This window comes from Apodemus sylvaticus, chromosome 10, assembly GCF_947179515.1.
Source record: "Apodemus sylvaticus chromosome 10, mApoSyl1.1, whole genome shotgun sequence".
In the NCBI taxonomy this organism is placed as follows: domain Eukaryota; kingdom Metazoa; phylum Chordata; class Mammalia; order Rodentia; family Muridae; genus Apodemus; species Apodemus sylvaticus.
In genome coordinates this window covers 50,173,547-50,198,734 of record NC_067481.1, presented here as the reverse complement: position 1 = coordinate 50,198,734, position 25,188 = coordinate 50,173,547, and the positions used below count along the sequence as shown (strand labels likewise).

The following is a 25,188-nucleotide window of genomic DNA, read 5'->3' as shown; positions in this document are numbered from 1 at the left end:
CATGATGCTGGTACAGGAACACATGAAGGTCATACATAAAGAAATTCAGGAGAAAATGGATCAAAAGTTAGAAGCCCTTGCAAGGGAAACACAAAAATCATTGAAAGAAATCCAGGAGATTACAAAAGCCAACAAGGAGGAAATGCAAAAAACACTTAAAGAAATACAGGAGAACTTTGCTCAACAGGCTGAGGTCATGAAAGACGAAACACAAAAATCTCTTAAAGAAATACAGGAGAACTTTGGTCAACAGGCTGAGCTCATGAAAGAGGAAACACAAAAATCTCTTAAAGAATTACAGGAAAACACAAACATGCAAGTGAAGGAGCTAAGCAAAACCATCCAGGATCTAAAATCAGAAGTAGAAAACTCAAAGGGAGACAACTTTGGAGATAGAAAGCCTTGGGAAGAAATCAGGGGACAGAGATACAAATATCAACAACAGAATACAAGAGATAGAAGAAAGAATCTCAGATGCTGAAGATTCCATAGAAACCATGGCCTCAACAGTTAAAGAAAATGCAAAATGCAAAAAGCTTGTAACCCAAAATATCCAGGAAATCCAGGACACAATGAGAAGACCAAACCTAAGGATTATAGGCATAGATGAGAGTGAAGATTTACAACTTAAAGGGCCAGCAAATATCTTCAATAAAATTATGGAAGAAAACTTCCCTAACCTAAAGAGAGAGATGCCCATGAATATACAAGAAGCCTACAGAACTCCAAACAGACTGGACCAGAACAGAAATACTTCCCGTCACATAATAATCAAAACACCAAATGTTCTAAACAAAGAAAGAATACTAAAGGCAGTAAGAGAAAAAGGCCAAGTAACATATAAAGGAAGACCTATCAGAATCACAGCAGACTTTTCACCTGAGACTATGAAGGCTAGAAGGTCCTGGGCAGATCTCATGCAGACTCTAAGAGAAAACAAATGCCAACCAAAACTACTATATCCAGCAAAACTCTCAATCACCATAGATGGAGAAACTAAGATATTTCATGACAAAACCAAGTTTACCCAATATCTATCCACAAACCCGGCCCTAAAAAGGATAATAGGAGGACAACACCAATACAAGGAGGGAAACTTCACCCTGGAAAAAGCAAGATAGTAACCTTTCATCAAACCCAAAAGAAGTTAAGCATTCAAATTTAAAAAATAACGTCAAAAATGATAGGAAGTAACAATCACTATTCCTTAATATCTCTTAACATCAATGGACTTAATGCCCCAATAAAAAGACACAGACTAACTGAATGGATACGTAAACAGGACCCTACATTTTGCTGCTTACAGGAAACACACCTCAGTGTCAAAGACAAACACTACCTTAGAGTAAAAGGCTGGAAGACAATTTTACAAGCAAATGGTCTCAGGAAACAAGCTGGAGTAGCCATTTTAATATCAGATAAAATTGACTTTCAACCCAAAGTCATCAAAAGAGACCCTGAGGGACACTTCTTGCTGGTCAAAGGCAAAATACAAAAAGAAGAACTGTCAATCCTGAACATCTATGCCCCAAATGCAAGGGCACCCTCTTTCGTAAAAGAAACTTTATTAAAACTAAAAGCACACATTGCACCTAACACAATAATTGTGGGTGACTTCAACACTGCACTTTCCTCAATGGACCGATCAGGAAAACAGAAACTAAACAGGGACACAATGAAACTAATTGAAGCTTTGGACCAATTAGATTTAACAGATATATATAGAACATTCTATCCTAAAACAAAAGAATATACCTTTTTCTCAGCACCTCATGGTACCTTCTCCAAAATCGACCATATAATTGGTCACAAGATAGACCTCAACAAATATAAGAAGATCGAACTAATCCCATGCCTCCTATCTGATCACTATGGAGTAAAAGTGGTCTTCAATAGCAACAGAAACAACAGAAAGCCCACATACACGTGGAAACTGAACAATACTCTACTCAATGATACCTTGGTCAAGGAAGAAATAAAGAAAGAAATTAAAGACTTTTTAGAACACAATGAAAATGAAAACACAACATACCCAAATCTATGGGACACAATGAAAGCAGTGCTAAGAGGAAAACTCATAGCCCTGAGTGCCTCCAAAAAGAAAATGGAGAGAGCATACATTACCAGCTTAATGACACACCTGAAAGCCCTGGAACAAAAAGAAGCTATTTCGTCCAGGAGGAGTAGAAGGCAGGAAATCATCAAACTCAGGGCCGAAATCAATCAAGTAGAAACAAAGAGAACCATACAAAAAATCAACAATACCAGGAGCTGGTTCTTTGAGAAAATCAACAAGATAGATAAACCCTTAGCCAGAATGACCAAAGGGCACAGAGAAAGTATCCAAATTAACAAACTTAGAAATGAAAAGGGAGATATAACAACGGAAACTGAGGAAATCCAAAAAATCATCAGATCCTACTACAAGAGCCTATACTCAACACAACTGGAGAATCTGGAGGAAATGGACAATTTCCTTGACAGATACCAAATACCAAAATTAAATCAGGACCAACTAGACCATCTAAACAGTCCCATAATGCCTAAAGAAATAGAAGGAGTCATAGAAAGTCTTCCAACCAAAAAAACCACAGGACCAGATGGCTTCAGTGCAGAATTCTACCAGACCTTCAAAGAAGAGTTAACACCAATACTCTTCAAACTATTCCACAAAATAGAAACAGAAGGAACACTACCCAATTCCTTCTACAAAGCCACAATTACGCTGATACCAAAGCCACACAAAGATCCAACAAAGAAAGAGAACTTCAGACCAATTTCCCTTATGAACATCGATACAAAAATACTCAATAAAATTCTTGCCAACCGAATCCAAGAACACATCAAAACGATCATCCACCATGATCAAGTAGGCTTTATCCCGGGAATGCAGGGTTGGTTCAATATACGGAAATCCATCAATACAATCCACTACATAAACAAACTCAAAGAACAAAACCACATGGTCATTTCATTGGATGCTGAAAAAGCATTTGACAAAATTCAGCATCCCTTCATGCTTAAAGTCTTGGAGAGAACAGGAATTCAAGGCCCATACCTAAACATAGTAAAAGCAATATACAGCAAACCGGTAGCCAGCATCAAACTAAATGGAGAGAAACTTGAAGCAATCCCACTGAAATCAGGGACCAGACAAGGCTGCCCCCTTTCTCCTTATCTTTTCAATATTGTACTTGAGGTACTAGCTCGGGCAATTCGACAACATAAGGAGGTCAAAGGGATACAAATTGGAAAGGAAGAAGTCAAACTATCATTATTTGCAGACGACATGATCGTCTACCTAAGTGACCCAAAGAACTCCACTAGAGAGCTCCTACAGCTGATAAACAACTTCAGCAAAGTGGCAGGTTATAAAGTCAACTCAAGCAAATCAGTGGCCTTCCTATACTCAAAGGATAAGCAGGCTGAGAAAGAAATTAGGGAAATGACCCCCTTCACAATAGCCACAAACAGTATAAAGTATCTTGGGGTGACTCTTACCAAACATGTGAAAGATCTGTATGACAAGAACTTCAAGACTCTGAAGAAGGAAATGGAAGAAGACCTCAAAAAATGGGAAAACCTCCCATGCTCATGGATCGGTAGAATCAATATAGTTAAAATGGCCATTTTGCCTAAAGCACTATACAGATTCAATGCAATACCCATCAAAATCCCAACTCAATTCTTCACAGAGTTAGAAAGAGCAATTATCAAATTCATCTGGAACAACAAAAAACCCAGGAGAGCTAAAACTATTCTCAGCAACAAAAGGAAATCTGGGGGAATCAGTATCCCTGACCTCAAGCAATACTACAGAGCAATTGTGTTAAAAACTGCATGGTATTGGTACAGTGACAGGCAGGAGGATCAATGGAACAGGATTGAAGATCCAGAAATGAACCCACACACCTATGGCCACTTGATCCTCGACAAAGAGGCTGAAAACATCCAATGGAAAAAAGATAGCCTTTTCAACAAATGGTGCTGGTGCAACTGGAGGTCAGCATGCAGAAGAATGCGAATTGATCCATCCTTGTCTCCTTGTACTAAGCTCAAATCCAAATGGATCAAGGACCTCCACATAAAGCCAGACACTCTGAAGCTAATAGAAAAAAAACTGGGGAAGACCCTTGAGGACATCGGTACAGGGAGAAAGTTTCTGAACAGAACACCAATAGCGTATGCTCTAAGAGCAAGAATTGACAAATGGGACCTCAGAAAATTACAAAGTTTCTGTAAGGCAAAGGACACCATCAAGAGGACAAATCGGCAACCAACAAATTGGGAAAAGATCTTCACCAATCCTACATCAGATAGAGGGCTAATATCCAATATATATAAAGAACTCAAGAAGTTAGACTCCAGAAAACCAAACAACCCTATTAAAAAATGGGGTACAGAGTTAAACAAAGAATTCTCACCTGAAGAACTTCGGATGGCGGAGAAGCATCTTTAAAAATGCTCAACTTCATTAGTCATTAGGGAAATGCAAATCAAAACAACCCTAAGATTTCATCTTACACCAGTCAGAATGGCTAAGATTAAAAATTCAGGAGACAGCAGGTGTTGGAGAGGGTGTGGAGAAAGAGGAACACTCCTCCACTGCTGGTGGGGTTGCAAATTGGTACAACCACTCTGGAAAGCAGTCTGGCGGTTCCTCCGAAAACTGGGCACCTTACTTCCAGAAGATCCTGCTATACCACTCCTGGGCATATACCCAGAAGACTCCCCACCATGTAATAAGGATACATGTTCTACTATGTTCATAGCAGCCCTATTTGTAATTGCCAGATGCTGGAAAGAACCCAGGTATCCCTCAACAGAAGAGTGGATGCAAAAAATGTGGTATATCTACACAATGGAGTACTATTCAGCCATTAGAAACAATGAATTCATGAAATTCTTAGGCAAATGGATGGAGCTAGAGAATATCATACTAAGTGAGGTAACCCAGACTCAAAAGGTGAATCATGGTATGCACTCACTAATAAGTGGATATTAACCTAGAAAACTGGAATACCCAAAACATAATCCACACATCAAATGAGGTACAAGAAGAAAGGAGGAGTGGCCCCTGGTTCTGGAAAGACTCAGTGAAACAGTATTCAGCAAAACCAGAACGGGGAAGTGGGAAGGGGTGGGTGGGAGGACAGGGGAAGAGAAGGGGGCTTGTGGGACTTTCGGGGAGTGGGGGGGCTAGAAAAGGGGAAATCATTTGAAATGTAAATAAATTATATCGAATAATAAAAAAAAATAATAAAAAAATACATTCTTAGAACATTTTTTACATTATTGGTCCTTTGCTTATAATTTATGGTTTCATATTTTGTCATTCTATGGTTTTATGTACATGTTTGTGTGTGCTTTCTGTACATATTTTTTAATGTTTCTGTTTCTTTTGGTGTGAAAACAAGTGTAGGGGAAACAGTTGGAGACATTATAAAAGGTTGTGTTTGAGATATTTGGATGTTATGAAGCATCAACTTAGGATCATGACATGTCATTTGTTAATAGTTAAATGTTATACTCTAGTCAACACAGAAACTTGGATAAAATAAAAATAATTCTCAGAAAAAATGGGAATCAATCTACCCCAAGACATAGCTACATCAGTTTTGGGCATATACCCAAAGAATACTCCATTCTACAACAAAGACACTTGCTTAACTATATTCATTGCGGCTTTATTCACAATAGCCAGAAACTAGAAATACCTAGATGTCCCTAATCTGATGAATAAATGAGGAAAATGCAGTACATTTATACAATGGAGTATAAGTGAACTTAAAAAAAAAACAACATGAAATTTTCTTGCAATTGGTTTCAACTAGAAAAATTTATCCTCAGCAAGCTATACCAGGTCCAGAAAGACAAATGTGGCATGCATTTACTTATGAATAAATATTAACTATTAAATAAAAGAAAATGAAACCAAAATCTGCAGATCCAGAGAGGTTATGTAAAGAGGAGTGCTGTATGGGGAAGGATGGATTTCACTGGATAGGGGAGATAAAAAACTGATTCTGTAGGTAGACTGGGGACTGATAGTGCAAATTTATGTGTCAGAATTTTTCTCTTAACCTAAATAGCTCCTGAGAAATTGATACTGGTAGATTTTATTTATTTAATAGCTTTAAGGCACAGCAACTGAGCAGTATTTATATATTTTAATCCTCCAAGAAAATTTAGCTACCTCCCTGCCAATATCCCCATGATACTTGCATTTTAGTACTGATCTGCCTCTCTTTGCTCTAAGTGTTTTCTCATGGTATATCCTAGACTCTCATCCCCATGGTGAATCCTCACTCTCTCTCCCCCTCTGCCTCCCTTGGCTGGGAGGAAACTTATCCCTATTCATTCATCTGTTCTCACATTGTCTGATAAGCTTCTTTATTGACTAGTCAGGATATGAGAACAAATGTTTCCACATCATTGAGACAGGAGATTCTCAGAATAAGGATTGCAACCAGATATAGAAACACAAAAACCAGCATTAGAATAATACAATGATAACTTTTACACTGTGCATAATAACGTGTCTACAGGGGACAGGTGAGTGCAAGAGGAATAAGGTGGAGGGGAAGTGATTTAAGGAGAAATAATAGGAAAAGAGTAGCTGGAATTGAGGGAGAATTTTGGGAACTGTGAGAAAAAGTGCAGTAAAAACTTTCTGGAATCTATGCAGGTGAACTTAGTGAGGACTTCTAACACTGGGAGATACAGGGTCTGAAGTGGCCGTTTTTTCTAACCAGGCAAGAATTTTAGTGATATTTCATTACATTGGGTTAATTTGTTTGCCTAAGAGTTCCCACAGAGATTCCTAAATAACCCATGCTGATGCTAGGACAGAGGTTAGCTTTCTGATAACTACTGACAGTGGACCCCTCCTCCCTATTGCTGAGGACAACATGTGCACACCTCATTGAACATAGAGAGGTAAAACTGGTGTAGGCTTTGAGATTTCACCCATATGTTATAATCTCCTTGGCATAGGAGGGTAATCTGCAGGACTCAGAAAAAGAAACCTGGACACCTATGCAGCCACAAAATGCTCACCTACAATCTGTTCTTCATTCAGGATGTGATGTGGCCATGTGGGAGTGGCCAATTAATGTTTGGTTTAACTTGAGACCCAGTCCAGAAGAGGGACCCCATGCTCTACACTGCCTGAGTGAACAGAAATTAGGGATTAGATGGCCCAGAGACCTAAGTCAGAACCAACCACAACAGGCAAAAATTTTAAAAATCTGAATGATATTCTGCTATAATCATAAATAGATATACTGTCCAGTACTCAGAAAGGTTCCATTGGATTAGAGCAGTTGAAGAAACCAAAAGCCAGACATTATGTAGAAAGGAGACTAATTTGGAGGTCTCATTCAGTGTACCACCTTGGATATCAGGGAACTCAATGGAAGAGGGGCAAGACAGATTGAAGGAGTTAGAGGTGGGGGAACACACCAGGAGAACATTGGCTCATCAAATTGACTAAGTAAGGCTCGCTTGGGTTCACAATGACCTAAATGGCAAGCACAAGACTTTTATAGGTCTGTAACAGGTCCTCTGAGTATATAATAGGACTGTTAGATTGGTTTTAGTGTGTGTGTGTGTGTGTGTGTGTGTGTGTGTGTGTGTATAATCCTGACACTGGGAATGGGCATATCTCTGATGCTTTTGCCTGATCTTCAGACTCCTTTCTTCCTACAGGGTTGCTTGTCCAGCTCAATATGAGAGGTTTAACCTTGTCTTATTGTATCTTGTTTTCTCCCTTTTGACTGTTATTACTTGGAGGCCTGCTCTTTTCTAAAGAGCAAATATAAGGGAAGTAGCTCTGGGGGAGGAGCATTGTGGGGAGCTAAAAGGAATAGAGGGAGAGGAAACTGTTGGAAGGATGTGCTGTATTATAGAAGAATCTATTTTAAATACCAAAAGGACTATCAGGGATGGAAATGTGATAAGGTAGTGGCTCTTACCTAATGATTTGCTAAACTTATATGTCCAAGGCAGAGGATAGCACGACAGAGTCACTAAAGTTTTCTTCCTTTACTGAACTACTTTGCAAACATTTCTTTTGCAAATGGGAATATTATGTATTATATTCCTGTATACCATACAGGGATACATCTTATAATATTACTACCAACATAATTACTAGATAAATTTAAGTAAGTATCCCAATGTCATTATAATATGCTTTTCTTCTTGCCAAGGACTCTTATTAGGGCATCTTTAATATCTCTGTTCCTCAGGCTGTAGATGAAGGAATTTAGCATAGGAGTCACCACTGTGTACATCACAACCATGGAAGCCTCTTTCATTGTAGAGTTATTAGCTGATGGACATAAATACAGACCAATAATTGTCCCATAGAATAGTGAGACCACAGACAAATGGGAGCCACAGGTGGAGAAGACCTTGTGTATACCCCAAGTAGATGAAACCTTTAGAATGGAAGAGACAATTTGTACATAGGATACAACAATGAGTAAGAACGGTATGACAATAACAAACCCTCCCAAGATAAATATCATTAGTTCATTAATATAAATGTCAGAGCAGGCCAACTTGAGCAGGGCAGATATGTCACAGAAAAAATGGGGAATAACATTGTCCTCACAGAATGACAGTCTGGCCAAGAGTAGGGTGTGTAACATGGAGTACAACACAGTAAGTGCCCAGAAGAGTACCACTACACACACACACAAAACTTTGGGCTCATGATGCTCATGTAATGAAGGGGGAAGCAGATGGCCACATAGCGGTCATAGGCCATGATCACAAGAATAAAGTTCTCCATGTCTGCAAAAACCATGAAAAAGTACATTTGGGTCAGACAACCCACATAGGAGATGGATGTGTCCTGGCTGTGCATGTTCTGCAGCAACTTGGGCATTGTGACAGAGGAAAGGCAGAGGTCAGAGAAGGACAAGTTGCTGAGAAACAAGTACATGGGTGTGTGGAGATGGGAGTCCAGACAAATAAGAATGATGATGATGAGGTTTCCAAGGACAATGGTGAGGTACATGGCCAGGAACAGGGCAAAGGACAGGCGCTGGTATTCTGGGGGGATGGGCAGGCCCAGGAGGAAGAACTGGGTGATGACAGTTTGGTTGTTCATTGCCATTCTTTTTCTCTAGTATCCTAATGAGAAAATGTAAGTGTCCCTTAAAATTCAGAATAAAAATGAAAATATATCTAGGTTATATATTCTACAAGAATGGATCTGGCCAGGCAGCAGTGGCACATGCTTTTAATCCCAGCACTTGGGAGGCAGAGGCAGGCAGATTTCTGAGTTCAAGGCCAGCCTGGTCTACAGAGTGAGTTCCAGGACAGCCAGGGCTACAGAGAAACCCTGTCTTGATAAAAACAAAAACAAAACAAAAACAAAAAGAAGAACAAACAAACAAAAAGAATGGATCTGATAGTCATAATAGTAATTATAACCTCAAACTCCAAATATTTGTAATCATTACAATCAGTAATGATTTTTCTCAACTTCTCTTTAGCAGATTTCTATCTCCTATCCTTTCCTAGACAGTTTTATGCCATTTCTACTGAGAGTCAAATGGAGTAATGCTTTTCTTTGCTACTTCCTGCTCATCCTATGTAAATAGTATATTCATTTTAACTTTTTATCTTATTTTGTAAATTCATGTTCTTAAAAAATTCAAATAAACTTTGATCACCATCCTTAAATATAAATTGCAAGAAAAACATACTCCAATGTATTAGATTACCATTTCAAATTCAGACATGCATGTCCCTGTAACATACAGATTTCTCCTCCACTGTTAACTAATCATCTTTGTTCAATAACATGTATGACAGGCATCAGAAGCTCAAAAGCCCCAAGTGGAATTCATGCCTACACTTATCATGTCCCACAGCATTCATGTTCTCATACCTTTCCAGCCACCCATAATACAGTAAACAAATTTCAGATTTTGTCAGAAATCTTTGAATTTAATCCATTCATTTTTTTCTTACCATCAACTTGTGTCATATATTATACAGAGTCTCCCCTCAATTCTCTTGCTATTCTTCTCTGTGCAGTTATATCGGTATATGATAATCATATCTTGTCATTACTGGAATACAGAAGCAGACTCAGTTCATGTTCTCAATACTATTTTCTAATTTATTTTTCAGATAGTCACCATTTCTCTAGGTACAAGGGACAAAGTTTCTAAGAAAAATGTTTCCTTTCCTCATATATGTGAAGGCTTTAATCCCTGTATGGTCTTATGGAGACACTTGCATTTCTCTATCAATGTTGAGGTTAGAACTCTTCGCCTCCCACATTTTAGAGTTGCTTCTCCTCTTGCCTACCACATTCTCCCATTTGCCTTCCCTTCATCTGGCCATCCTATCAGTCATATTGCTTCTCATAATCAACTAAATTTATTGTCTCTCTCTCTACCAAGACATTCGGTCATCTACTCCAGCATTCTATATGTATCCCATGCAATTAATACTTTCATAACTGATTTGGGCTATCTATCCATCAATTATAAACTGTATGCAATAAAGGTCACAGATGTGTTCATTGTATTTGGTTGTTTACAATCATTATTAATCTCCAACTATGTGTAGCACCTGTTGTGATGCATGTTGTTTTTGCCAGTGAACATTTGTTATCTACTACCTAAACTGATAGATATTTCTTTATCTTCAAAGGTAGAAAAATCACTATTTAAATAGAAAGACTTGAACACTTTGCACTGCATCTTAAATTCTATACTGACTGTCAGAGATCTAATGTATTTCTACAATTTTAGTGTTAATCATTATAACTCCACAGTAATATTGATGACTCCAAAGCATATCCATATGATTTAATTTTCAAAATGTCATTGATCATGCTCCAGAAACCAGGTAGGATGAGAATTTTTGTGAATTATAAAGGATGGCACAAGTTACTTTAGAATTTTCACTTGAATTGTTCCTCAGATGATATGATACTACATGTGATGGTGAATTCATGCATCAAGTGGGTGAAGCCCTGATACTGATTTATGATGATACTAGTTGTTATGCAGATATTCTCTAAATGTCATTAAGATCTGTAGACTTTCAGTAAGTACCTAACACTCTACCACAGAATGAGCTTCATGCATTCAGATGAAGGAATTATGAGGAAAGGATGCTTAACAGTAGAAAAATGTTGCTTCTTCTACCTTAGATAAAAGTTTGTAAGGTCCACTATTCTCAGGGACTCCAATATTATAGCTAGTTCTCCAGATGTTTCCTTTGTCATTCTCTAACCCTATGCAGTCTGTATTCCAGTCACATGCATGTGCACACACCCTCCCACACACAGGTGTTACTGTGTGATTCTGGACAACATTGGCTAATGACTATATTACATGGCTTACTGACAAAACTAAGAAACTTTTTCTAAAATGCTATAACCTGTTCTTACTGCTTACACCTTCACAGACTTGCAATGTTTAATGCAGCTGAATTCAGAGTTTTCTCACTTAGACATTATATATTGCAGATTAATGTTACAGAGGGAAAATCATGTAAAAAATCATGCCTCATTTAAAAAGATGTTCCTATTATGTATCCAAGGCTGGTCTAAAACATACAATACTCCTGCGACTGTATCCTGAGCACTGGTATGACCAGCATGTGAAACCATGCTGATATGTTTTTGCTCCTCTTGTAAATGAGGAGTACCTTTGTTTTATGGAGGCATATGAGGAAAGATCATAAACCAGAGAAATTAACATCAACAGTTACCAGTGATAGGTCAATGGACTTCCCACCTTCTCTATGTTAAGACTGTATTTCTCAAATTAAATAGCACATAAGAATCACAGGGCATATATTTCTAACATTTGGTGCACCTGCATATCACCTTGGATTCTGTAGAATCACTGTGTTTGATTAGCCCTCATTCTACATTTACATGAACATCTAGATGATATGACTGTCACTCTTGATGGACTGCACTTAGGAGCAATAACATACAATATGAGTAAAACAGAGATTTGTGAACTTGTGCAGATAAAATAAATCACCTTTTCAGAAAATATATTGCTCAAAGTTTTTAAGATCTTGCAGGTTAAAGTATAACAAACAACCCTTCAGCACTACAACAGTGATGTACATTTCACAGGGCTGCTCTTTTGTTGAATTGTATGATAATGAGAGAAAAAAATACATAATGAGTAATTGGAATAATTCCATAAATATGAAAAGGGTCAAATGATGACCATTAAACAAATACTAGGAGAGTATATGGAAGTCTTGGAAGACATAGAAAAGAAGAAAGTAAGCATACCTAAAACATTGTATTGCATAACACAGTTATTTCAATTAACAGCAAAATACTGGCTTATTTTCTTGAATATACCTATCAAGCTGAGTCATAGTTTCTGGATCAAGATCCTGCTCACCTTCATTTCCCTTGCAGACATAAGACCTATCAGCCTTGGTACTCATCACCTAACTGCAACATATCTATTCACATGCCCCTGCTATGATCACTTGCTCTTATGGGCCCTATATCCCAGAGGAGCCTAGAGCTTGTATAACCCATTAAAGGCACAGTAATTACTTTCTCAGACCAATTTACCTCAGGGATCTCTAGTGGAGACCAATTACAGTCACCAATTACTATTTCCTTCTTATGAGAAGGTAGAATTTAAAGAACAAGAATGAACAAAAGTAATAATATCTGTAACAATAAAGCCAAAAAGCCATGGAATTGTGTATATTCAGTCCCTGTTCAGATAATCAACTGGGCTTCTGTTGACTGGGGCTCATTTTCTTAGGGGAAAAAGTGAAGAAGTGGACTGGAAAACCACCCCATATTATCATGCATTATTCTGAATATTGATGATTTAAAGTATTTCACACAGCAATAATTTACAAAAAAGCCATCAATAATTTTTGTGTATTTGGTTATGAGCCTAGCTTTTGACTGCTGAACCAGGTCTGACTATATATGCCAATATGTGAAAAGGGCAGGGATATGGCAGACAGATAGCTTGTTTGGGGCTTCCTCAAGGCAATAGAAAAGCAGTCCATGTTTCCTGTTCACTCATTTTCACTTTTTACCTGTCTATGAAAATATTAATTGTACCTACTACCACCATTAATCCAACTCCTCTGCATATATGTGAAACTATTTTATAATTCCATTTTTGTATGAGTTCACCATTGATCAAGAGACCATTTATGCCATTTATAATTCTTTTCTTCAAGAAAATTTCCTGATAATGACAGTCATCTCTTAAATTAAGTATTTCACATAAAAATGAAATACAAACTTTCGACCTAATACAATCTTTATTCTTATTGGTCTAGCCTTTATTGGATACTTAAAGTTGATTAACTTTTGGTTTTGAGTGCGGAAATACTAAGTGGAATCTAAGGATATATCCAGGATGATAGACCCAGGACTGCCTGCCCTGGTTGTCTAGAACCACATTTTGTTTGCTAATCAATTGGTTTCAATTATTCCAGAAATAATGATGCATCCTCTCTTTGTATTTTGGATGACATGAGAAAAAAAAAGAGGTTGGATGATAGGTTTAAATATCGATTCAGTCATTCCAAAGAACCCACAAATAATTATATTGGCTTCAACTGTTTATACTTCGATCAATAGTGAATAAGAACTCCTTGCTAATATTTGATGAACTTTGTTTTCCTAATGATGGCCTTTCATTCTGGAGGAGAATGGAATCTCAAGGTCGTTTTCATTTAGATTGGCCCCATAGTGAAGAATGTTGAATACCTTAAAAAGTGTAGATTGGCTATTTGCATGTGTTCTTTTAAGAGATCTTCACATAGTTCCTTTTGCCCATTTTTATTAGGCTTATTGTGTTCATGTTCTTCATATTTTTGAGTTCTTGTATAATTTGGATATACATTATCTGTCAGATAAACATTTGAATACCTTCCAAAGATTCCCTATTACTGTGTAGGCTGTGATTCACTCAGACAACTCTGTTGTGGTAAAATATTTTTATTTTAGAAGGATAAAAATATTTTATTTTATTTCTGTTTGCTGATTGCTGTCATTACTTGCTATGCATTAGAGTCCCTCTCAGAATTCTTTACCTGTTTTAATTTCTTTAACTGTTTTTTTTTTTTTCTTGCTCTTTTCTCTATTGGAACAGTTTCAGAATTTCACGACTACTGCTCAAGTCTCAGAACCATTAGTAATTGATGTGTGTGCAAATTGAAAAATAGGAGCTAGTTTTGTACTTCAAAACATACTCAGTTTCTCGGCACCATTTGTTACAGACTTTTTTCTCTTTAGTGAACATTTTTGCAGTGTTTGTCAAATATTAGGTGAATGTATCTTCAGGATATCTTCATCCAGCTTTCCATCTGGATCTTTGTTCTGTTCTGTGATGCTGCTGTTGCTCTTATCACTCTGAAATACCACAGGGTATTAGGTGTGGTAATATCTTCAAATGCATTTTCATCATTTTGAAGGATTTTTTTATTTACTTGGATATTCAAGATCTCCGATGCCTTCATACCAATATTAATTGTTTTGTATTTTAGTGAAGGGTGCTAGAAGATTTTGCAGGGATTGCATTGAATCTGTCCGCATATAGATTTGAGCGAGACATCCATCTTCACACTATTAATTATTTCAACCCATGTGCATGGGAAGTCTGTTCCCTATGTGTCTTTCGCAATTTCTCTTTTCAGTTTTCTAAAGTTTTGTGATAAAAACATTTGATTTCACTCTTTGTTTTTGTTTTCACTTGAGGTTCTAGAGAATTTTATGCATGTGTAATGCATTTACATGATTTCTATATCTAATTATATCTCTAACTCTAATTCCTAACATGTATTCACTTTCAAATTCCTAATCAAGTCATCTATATTATTGTTACACACACACACACACACACACACACACACACACACACACACACACACACTATAGTGAATCTATTTAGTGTTGGTAGTATGTCTTGAGATGACCATATTCTATCCAGGAATTAGATCCTGGAAAAAACTGATTTTCCTTCTCACAACAGCTAATTATCATTGTTTTCCTAAATTAATATAATTTATAGTGTATTTTAAATTCATTGAGGGGCTGATATTTCATAGGTGCTGCTTCCCTGTCATGTTTAGAAAACATTATCTTGCAGCAAGGTCCTGGTTCTCTGGTGATTAAAATGTTTGTTCCCTTTCCAAGATGAATCCATCTTAGTCTTAGATGTAGTGATTACTTTGTAGATGGAACAACTAGGTCTGGACATGCCATCATCACACATTCTTTGAAATTTGTTTCCATTTGGATCCCTGCAATATTGTCATATGCTGCAAAAGAAAAAGAAACTTTGATGAGGGATGAGAGCTCACTTATCTCTGGATATAAGGATAAGTATTTAAAATACAATTAGACTCTAAATAAAAATAAATATTTTTATTAATGTTGCTTTAGATGCTCTACTATTTTACTATTGCCTAATCAATTCTAATTGCTTTTGGTGTGCAAAATATATTGGCATTTCTCTCTCTCTCTTTTTTTTTCCTGATTGCTTATTCTAGGTAACTGTAGTTATCACCCCACACCTGATTCTATAGGATTTTTTTTTGTGTGTGAAGTTTATTGAATGATTTTTTCTACACCCTACCCTCATAATTCTATAGAAGCCCCAGGAAAAAGTCATACATTTTAATGTGTTATATTGCAATTTAAACGTCTGGGGCAGCTGTCTCTCTAACCTACAGAATTCAATACCTCATTCTATCTTCCTTGTTTCCATACCATCCCACTGTTATCTAAGTATCCCAATTTATCTCAATGTATCCCAAGAGAAATTCACTCCTCTCTTTTACAAAACCTTTCTCCCACTTCTCTTTTTTTCTTATAATAAAAGGAATTCAAGACCCAGTATATGAGTTCTATTGCATTTTTTCTCACCGTGAACTCCGTGTAGCACAACATATAGATTCTGATTTTCATCATTTTCTTATCCAGGCATTTAAAACCATCCAATCATATTCTTAGAAATGGATTTCTTGTCTGAAATATCCAATTCCATCACATGTACCATGACTCAACACTGTTTTCTTCAACATGATTAACCCACCATGTTTTACTGAGATGGTAATACAATTCTGAGTTTTCTAATATATTCTTCAGATGACTAGCTTCTCCTTAAAGACATTATCATCATGTGCACAAACAATATTTGCTTACCCAAATTGTAACAAGCTCTCAGCCCAATATGGCCTCACATGGTACCTGCATTCTTCTCTTTAATCATGCTGTGCTTCAAATTAAAGTTTGTTCCTCCATCATTTCTGATTTAATTGTTTCCTTCCCTATCATATTCCCTCCTTTCTGCTGTGTCTTGTCCCACTTATGTATCCATAATATAATATGCTCTATGATAGCACAGCCCTTCCTGTGTCCCTACACACACGGTCAGAGCTGGTATCATGTACCCACAGCATTTTGTACTCACATCACAAATACCAATGGCTATGATCTCTGGTACATATCTATGTTGCCAGAGAGTAAAATTTTTTGCAGGGAACACCATCCCTGCCCTCATCCTTTATCAAGACCATCCCTGCCTGGACATGACCAAGTATCCACAAAGATTTCTTGGCTATGCTATAGCCTGAGACATCAACTTTGTCAAATTTAAGGAAGAAATTTGCATTAAATCCAAAACATCACCCCTCATTATTCTCAGAGTATACAAATTACTAAATTTGACATTAAATATGAAAATTTGATGTGCTGTGATCAGGTTCAAAATTACAATTGTGATTTTATGATAAGGATTAGGGTGGGGAAATGCTATTCTGTTTTCCTTTTTTAATTATTTTTATTGAACATTTACTTTATTTACATTTTAAATGATATCCCCTCCCCAGTTCTCCCCTCCAGAAACCCCTATCCCATCCCCCCTTTACCTGCCTATATGAGGGTGTTTCCCCTCCCACCCACTCCTGCCTTCACACCCTGCCATTCCCCTACACCGGGGCATCAAACCCACACAGGACCAAGGGCCACTCCTCCCACTGATGTCCAAAAAGGACATCTTCTGCCACACACACATCCAGAGCTATGGATCCCTTCATGTGGACTCTTTGGTTGCTATCCAGTGCCCAGAACTTCCGGGGGGTCTGGCCAGTTGATACTGTTGCTCCCCTAACAGAGCTGCAAAGCCCCTCAGATCCTTCAGTCCCTTCTCCAACTCCTTATCAGGGACCCTGCACTCAGTCCAATGATTGGCTGCGAGCATCCACCTCTGTATTTGTCAGGCTCTAGCAGATCTTCTCAGGAGACAGCCACATCAAGCTCCTGTCAGCACGAATTTCCTGGCATCTGTGGCAGTCTCAGGCTGGCTTTACTTCATTATCTACTCCATACTTTGTCCTCATATTTTTTCCTGTTTTCAATATTATTAATGGCTCAAAATTTATTTTTCAAATCATATGATCTAATTGATATGCATGTTGAAAAATAATTATGAATATTTCATAATGTATCAGAAACAGAAACACGTGAAAAGTAGCATTTATTTTTAATTCTTTACTTAAGTTCATACTCTGATATCCATACCTGTTGTAAAATTATTCTAAGAACCGATATAGGTCATGATAGAAGTTTTGGTCAAAATATAATTTTGGATATTTCTATGAAGGTATTTAACAATGTTATTAACTCTTGATTTACTAATTAGCATTAGATCACAATAAAGTAATTATAACCCATCACAACATGATAAGACCAATGAAAGCTGTTGCAGAAGAAACACACAAAATATGTAGTAATTTGAGAAACCATATCCAGACTTTCTTGGATTTGAGAACATATTCTTCCTCTATTCTTCCAGGGGGATGCAATCTACATTTATTGGACTTATCCAATTGTCTGAGGTGTATCTTTAAGATAATTTTTTGTCAAACTCTGTTTTCTTCTACACAACTGTCTAATGAACCTAGTGTATATCAAAACTGGTAAACAAGTCAAGGATAAGCATAAATATATCTGGAGATGGGGCTAGACATTTAGCTCAGTGATAGGGTAGCTATCTAATATACTCAGGGGCCTGAATTTCCCTCTAACTGAAAAATGAAATCTTCCACTAATATGATCTCACTGATTCCAGCTGCTGGTATCTCCATTCTGCAGCTGTACTATGTCTTATTTCATTACAAAAGAAAGAACAATATATGTTCCATTGTACAGCTCATCTCTGATAGTTATTATTACTCTTTGTATGAGTTTGAGTGAGACTCATTGTAGTTCCAGTGGCAGGCCACAAAAGCTGCTGTGCAACAAAAGCCATCAAAACATGGGCAGGCTCTGTCTTCCTAACACAGCCTATGGACGCTATAGTAAAATATGGGATAGGAACTGTCCAAAATGGCAGCTCCTTTCAAAATGACAGCACTACAACATCTCCTCAGTCTGCTTCTGTTGCAGGAGCTCTTCACTGTTGTAAAAATATTAATTCTGGCACTGGAATTTTTCATGCCATGGCCAGTTTGACTTAACTTGAAGTCCTCTCTACAAGAGGGATCCCAGAAACCAGAGTCTGAATAAGGAGAGACCTAGGATAGAATGAAACATGACTGAAAATATCAATTAAATGACCCCTATAATATTCTGCTATACTCATAGTTTAGTGTCTTGTCCAGGTATTATCAAAAATAATTATTCTGGCAGCAAGTGGGAGCAGATGTAGAGACCCAAAGCCAAACATTATGCAGAAAAAAAGGAGTTTAATTTTGAGATCTCCACTGATGGCAAACCCCATTAGGGAGGAGGAGGGAAGATAGTAGGTGTTAGAGGAATGAAGGATACTAGGAGAATGGGGTCTCACCAAATCAACTGAACAATGACTCACAGAGATCCCAAAGTCTGAAAAGAAAAGGATGGGGTCTACAGGGCTCTGTATCAGCTCCTCTGCCTATATATTAGGGCTGTTAGATTAGTATTAGACCTGGAACAGTAAGAACAGTTTTATCTCTGTCAATTTAGACTGCTCTACAGAATCTTTTCCTCCTATTGCGTTGTTCTGGCCATCTTCGATATGAGAGCTTTCATCTTTTCACCTTGTCCTATTGTATCTTGTTCTGTGGTATTTGACTGTCCTCTCTTGTAGGCCTGCATTATTTAGGAGAGGAAAGGGCAAGGGCATAAATTTGGGGGAGGGTATGGTGGGAAGAGCTAGAATTTGAAGAAGGATAAACTGTGGCTGGTGTGTATTCTATGAAAGAAGAATCTATTTTCTATAATAATAAAATGGCTGTAAGGAATATAATCTAACAAAAAATATTTGTTCTGACTAATGATTTTCTAGAATTGCATATACAAGGGTGAAGATGGCATGACTAAATCATTATGGTTTCCAACCCTAGCATATCTACTTTGTAAAACTACCCTTTCAAAATGGGAATATTATGTAAAATATTCTTGTATGTGGGTCCTCTAGTAGGGATACATTATTTAATATTAATATCAATATTTTAATAAGATAAATTAAAGTAAAAATATCTGTATTGTCATTATAAAGAGATTTTCTTCTTGCAAAGGACTCTAATCAAGGCATTTTTCATATCTCTGTTCCTCAGGCTATAGATGAAGGGATTTAGCATGGGAGTCACCACTGTGTACATCATGGCCATTGCAATCTTCTTCACAGTAGAGTTATTAGCTGATGGACATAAGTAGAGACCAATAATTGTCCCATAGAACAGTGAGACCACAGACAGGTGGGAACCACAGGTGGAGAATATCTTGTGAATAACCCGAGTAGGTGAAATCATTAGGATGGAGAAGACAATTTGCACATAGGACACAACAATGAGTAAGAAGGGAATGACAATGACAAGTCCTCCCAAGATATATATCATAAGTTCATTTATATAAATATCAGAGCATGCCAACTTGAGAAGGACAGATATGTCACAGAAAAAATGGGGGATCACATTGTCCTCACAGAATGTCAATCTAGCCAAGAGTAGAGTGTGCAACATGGAATATAGCATAGTAATCATCCAAGACAGCAGAACCAGACACACACAGAGCTTGGGACTCATGATGCTGGTGTAATGAAGAGGGAAGCAGATAGCCACATACCGGTCATAGGCCATGACCACAAGAAGAAAGCTCTCCATATCTCCAAAAACCATCAAAAAGTACATTTGTGTCAGACAGCTAGCATAGGAGATGGATATGTCCTTGCTCTGCATAGTATGCAGCAACTTGGGCATTGTGACAGAGGAAAAGCAGAGATCAGAGAAGGACAAGTTGCTGAGAAACAAGTACATTGGTGTGTGGAGATGGGAGTCCAGGTAAATGAGGATGATGATGATGAGGTTCCCCATGATCGTTGTGAGGTACATGGCCAGGAACAGGGTGTAGAACAGGTGCTGGTGCTCTGAGGGGATGGGCAGGCCCAGGAGGAGGAACTTGGAAAAGACAGTTTGGTTGTTCATTATCATTCTTTTTCTCCAGTATCCCAATGAAAAAATATCATTGTCCCTTAAATTCAAAATAAATCAAACATTTATCTATGTTATATATTCTACATCAACTAATCATTATAGTAATTATAATCTCAAACTCCAAGAAGTTGTAGTCATTATTTGTTTTCCTCAACTTATCTTTAACTGGTTTCTATCTCCAATCCTTTTGTAGACAGTTCTCGGATATTTCTCCCAAGAAACAAAGTGGACTAATGGTTTCTATTATACTTCCTGCCCATCCTGGGTAACTAGTTTGTTCATTTGTAATTTGTTCTATGTTACTTTATATATTGATGTTCTTGAAGAATTTGTATGACCTTCATCATCATATTTTTATATAAATTTCAATGCAAACTTTCATACTCCAAAGCATTAGATTACCATTTCAAACTCAGACACACATGTCCTTATAACATACAGATTTCTGCTCCACTGCTAACTAATTATGTTCCAACCATTGCATGTATGGCAGTCATCAGAAGCTCAAAATCCCCAAGTGAATTGCATGTCTTTATTGTCTACTAAAGCATTCCTCCATTTCCTATCTCTCCACTCTGCCATAATATATTCAAAGAAACTGAGTTTTGAGTTAAAGCTATGTGTATTGCAATCCATTCTTTTTTCTTACATTTAACTGCTGTCATGCATTATTCAGGGTCTCTCCTCCAATCTTCTCTGATTTCATCCATTTTTTTCTGTGGGATTATATTGATATATGAGGATCACATCTTGTCTTATAGGAATACAGAAGCAGACTCAGCGTATGTCCACGTTTTCATGTCTCCTGGCCCATCTCTTCTCCTTTAATATACTTCATTTACATTGAGGTATTTTAATAGAGGAAGTCCTACCCATTATCTTTCTGATTCGTTTTTTCAGATTACCACCGTTGCTCTCAGGGTAAGGACAAAGTTCCTGACAGAGACACAAATGATGTTTCATTATCTCACAGTTATATCACCATATGTTCTCACATGCTTCTCTCTCATCATCAGTGCTTGGGCAAATCTCTTCCCACTCAATATTTTAGAGTTGTTCTTCCTCTTGTCTATCACTTCCTCCCCTGTGTTTCTCCTTCATCTGGCCACTTTCATATGCCATAAAATTTGCTTATTACATACTCAACTAAATTTAAGCTGTGTCTCTATACTAAGTGAGATATTTAGTCAGGTTCCCTAAGCATCCTAAACACATCTCATGGAGATAAGTTTCCATCAGCCATTTAATCTAGCTTACCATTAATTGTAAACGATATGCTGGAAAGGTCATGTATACATTCATTCTGTTTGCTTATTTGTAATCATTCTGTATCTCCAACTAGGGTCAGCACTGGTTATGATGTAGTATATCCTCATCACATGTACACTTGCTGCCTCCACCCAACAATGATTATGAACAACACTGAATAATGAATCAATCACATGTCTCAAAGCTGACAATACAGGAGAAATACCAAGAGATCTTGACCACTGTCTTGGAAATGTTAAAACTAAATCTGACTACTTATACCTTCACAGACTTACAAAGTTTAATTCAGCTGAATTCAGTATTTGCACACTTATACATTAGAAATTAACACAAAGGAGGGAATATCATACAGGAAAGTATCATACACCAATTAAAAAGATACTTTCTTTATGTATCCAAAATTTTTACTCAAATGATGGTCATATGTCACCATGCCCTGTTTGTGCTTCTCCTGTAAATTTATAGAAACTTTCTGTTATATAAGCATGTGTAAAAACATTAGATTACAGAGAAATCAACTGTTACTAGTTTTGGGCCAGAGAACTTCATGCCTTTCTTACCTGATAATCCCATAGTTCTCAAATGAAAGAGCACATAAAATCACAAGGGATATGCCTTTAAAATTTGGTACAAATGTAAATAATTGTGGACTTTGTAAATTCAGAGTTTTATGGAGTAGTTGTCATTGTATATTTGCATAAACATCTAGATGATATCAATTTTACCCTCTTAGGCACAATCACATACAATAATCCCAGTAACATGAAAATTTGTGAACTTGTACAAATAAGATGAATCTGCATCTTGTGGTGGATATTGTACAGACTTTGTGGAGACTCCATAGGTGAAAATATAGGAAACTACAGCAATGATGACATATCCTAGGGATGCTATTGTGTTTAAATGGTAGGGCATTGAGAGAATAAAATATATATTGAATAATTGTAATAGGTGCATCAATATGGAAATGGTTACATAAAGACTATGAAATAAATACTCACACAGTGTGGAGAAGTCATAGAGAAAGAGAAAAGAAGAATGTTATACCTGTAAAACTGTCCCACATCACACTGGAGATTCATATGCATTCATAGCAAGACACATGCTCATTTTCCTGATTGTAAAAAGCTCACCAAGACTGAGTCCATAGTTTCTGATTCAAGATCCTACTCACCTTCATTTTATTTGCATGAGCAGAATCTATCAGCTTCTGCATTTATCACCTATCTGCAACATCCCAGCTCATATCTTCTGCTGCTATCCCTGGCCCTTATGGGCCCTGCATCCCAGAGGAGTCCAGATCCTCTATAACTCATTAATGATACAGTAATTGCCAAGGACCTTTCTAGAATAAATTTACTTCAGGAATCTCTAGTGGAGACCAATTATAGTCACTAATCACTTAGCAACTCCTTCCTACACTTAGGAGAAGGCAGAATTTAAATGAGAATAGCCAATAAAACAAAGGAATAAGTAGCAAAAAGAAAAACAGATATATGGAAAGGTGCATACTCATTTCACCTTCTGGTATTGAACAGAGCTTCTACTTGGCTGGAGAACAGCCTATTAGGTGGAAAGTGAAGGATTGTGGCTACAAAACCATTCTACATTTCAGGCATCATTTTGATTGTTAATGGCTTAGAGTGTCTAAGAACACCAATATATATATACAAGTGTTTGTTTTTTTCGTGGTGAGCCTAGCTTTTGATTGATCTCTCCAGCCCATCCAACAGTAGTATTTAAGCAAATGAGACAATACAAAATGGCACACTCTGGAAGGCTTCCAAGGACAGCATCTCAATTTTCCATTCCTGTTCACTCATTTTGTCTTCTTACCTCTCTATAAAAATGTTAATTGTACCTACTACCATCATTGTCCAAACTATCATATTATATATGAGAGAGTACTTTATAATTCCATGTTGTATAAGTTCACTATTGACAATGAGGCATTTATAGTTCCCTTCGTATAGTAGATTGTTTTCTAGACTTTGCAGTTTGCAATTTGATGGAGGCCTTCTGTACATAAAAATAAAATGCAAACACCTACCCCAAGGGAATCTTTATCCTTATTCATCTAACATTTGTCAGGTTCTTAAGGATGATTAGCTTTTATCATTGTGTGTGGAAATAGTAAGTAGGATCTGAGAATGTATCCAGGATTTTGGACATAATAATACCTCCTCTGGTTATAATCAACAAACACATTATGCTTTCTAATTGGTTTCAATTACATCTACTTGCTATGTTTTGGTTGACATGAGAAGCAAAAGTGGTTGTATGAAGGACTCAAGTTTTAATTCAATCATACTGAAGAACTGTAAAATTCACTTACATAATAAAGTATGTAATTATATATATATATATATATATATATATATATATATATATATATATATATATATATCCTTAGCATTTTCAATGTCATTCAAAATTTTCACTTTACCCATTAAAACTCATTATCCCTCAAAGAACTGCTGTGTCCATTCATACATACTCATTCCCATTCACTCATTTCCAACCATCCACAGGTAATTCCACTGTACTTTAGGTTCTTACATCTTTTCCTATTCTTGATATTTTATGTGAGTATTAGCTCTTTATGGTGGGATTCTTTCTTTAGCATGTTTTCAAGGCATGTTTGTATAGTTCTATATAACAATAATTGTGGTTTTTTGATAAACAAATAATATGTCATTGTACAAATATGCCATGGCTATTTATTTAGTCACTTTCCAACAATAATAAGTATGCATTTAGTCATGTAGTAATTCTCCATTTAAAAGGGATTTTCCTATTTAATGTTAGCTTATTTTAAAAGAACATCTATTCTTATTTATATTAGCAAGCGAGGTAGTTGGGTCCCTGGTAGCATCTTCATTTTTTTTACTTAGTTTGTTAACCATCTGTTCAAAACCCATTTTACCTCTCCATTCTGCACACCACTTCTGCTTTAACCCTCTGCATCTCAGTAATCCCTTGTACGCTTTCAAAACACATGTATTTTTTCCTTCTACATTTCTCCTTTAAGGTCTCCGTTTTTCCCTCTTACAAGTCATTTTTTAGTATTATACCATCTATGCATAATGACACATACATGCTAATATATGAAAATTAATGGGGATGGAGAGATGACTTAGTGTGCAGTTACAAGCATTTGTTGCTCTTGCAGGGGGTCCTTACAGGTCTTAGCAAAGAAATAAGGAGTTTCTGGGAGTTGGTGAGGGGCAGGTGGCTGGGGTCCTGAGTCTCTGGCAGCAATGTTAGGAGCCCACAATCTGAAATGAGCCTCTGCGCGTGACAGGATCCTGATCAGACAGGTCCACCATGAGTTTTTGGAGCAGTGAACCCTTCCCTTAAGTGTTACAGCTCAGTAAAAACAGTCAATCTCAGAAGATCCTTGGGGAAATAACTTGTGCACTTTATTTCAAGTGGACAGGAACTATATGAACCTTG

At 37.0% G+C, this 25,188-nt stretch overlaps 1 protein-coding gene and 1 pseudogene across 1 annotated transcript; both read right to left on the bottom strand.

Annotated features, from left to right (window-relative positions):
* Positions 1-8,186: 8,186 nt before the first annotated feature.
* LOC127694120 (olfactory receptor 1468-like) lies at positions 8,187-9,127 on the bottom strand (annotated as a pseudogene).
* Positions 9,128-19,521: 10,394 nt separating this feature from the next.
* Positions 19,522-20,460, bottom strand: LOC127694016 (olfactory receptor 1468-like). The gene has a single exon (XM_052195373.1). The coding sequence runs from the start codon at positions 20,458-20,460 to the stop codon at positions 19,522-19,524; it is 939 nt and encodes a 312-aa protein (XP_052051333.1).
* Positions 20,461-25,188: the final 4,728 nt, after the last annotated feature.

Coding starts and splice junctions, on each gene's coding strand:
- LOC127694016 (XM_052195373.1), bottom strand. CDS start 20,460: ATGATAATGAACAACCAAACTGTCTTTTCCAAGTTCCTCCTCCTGGGC.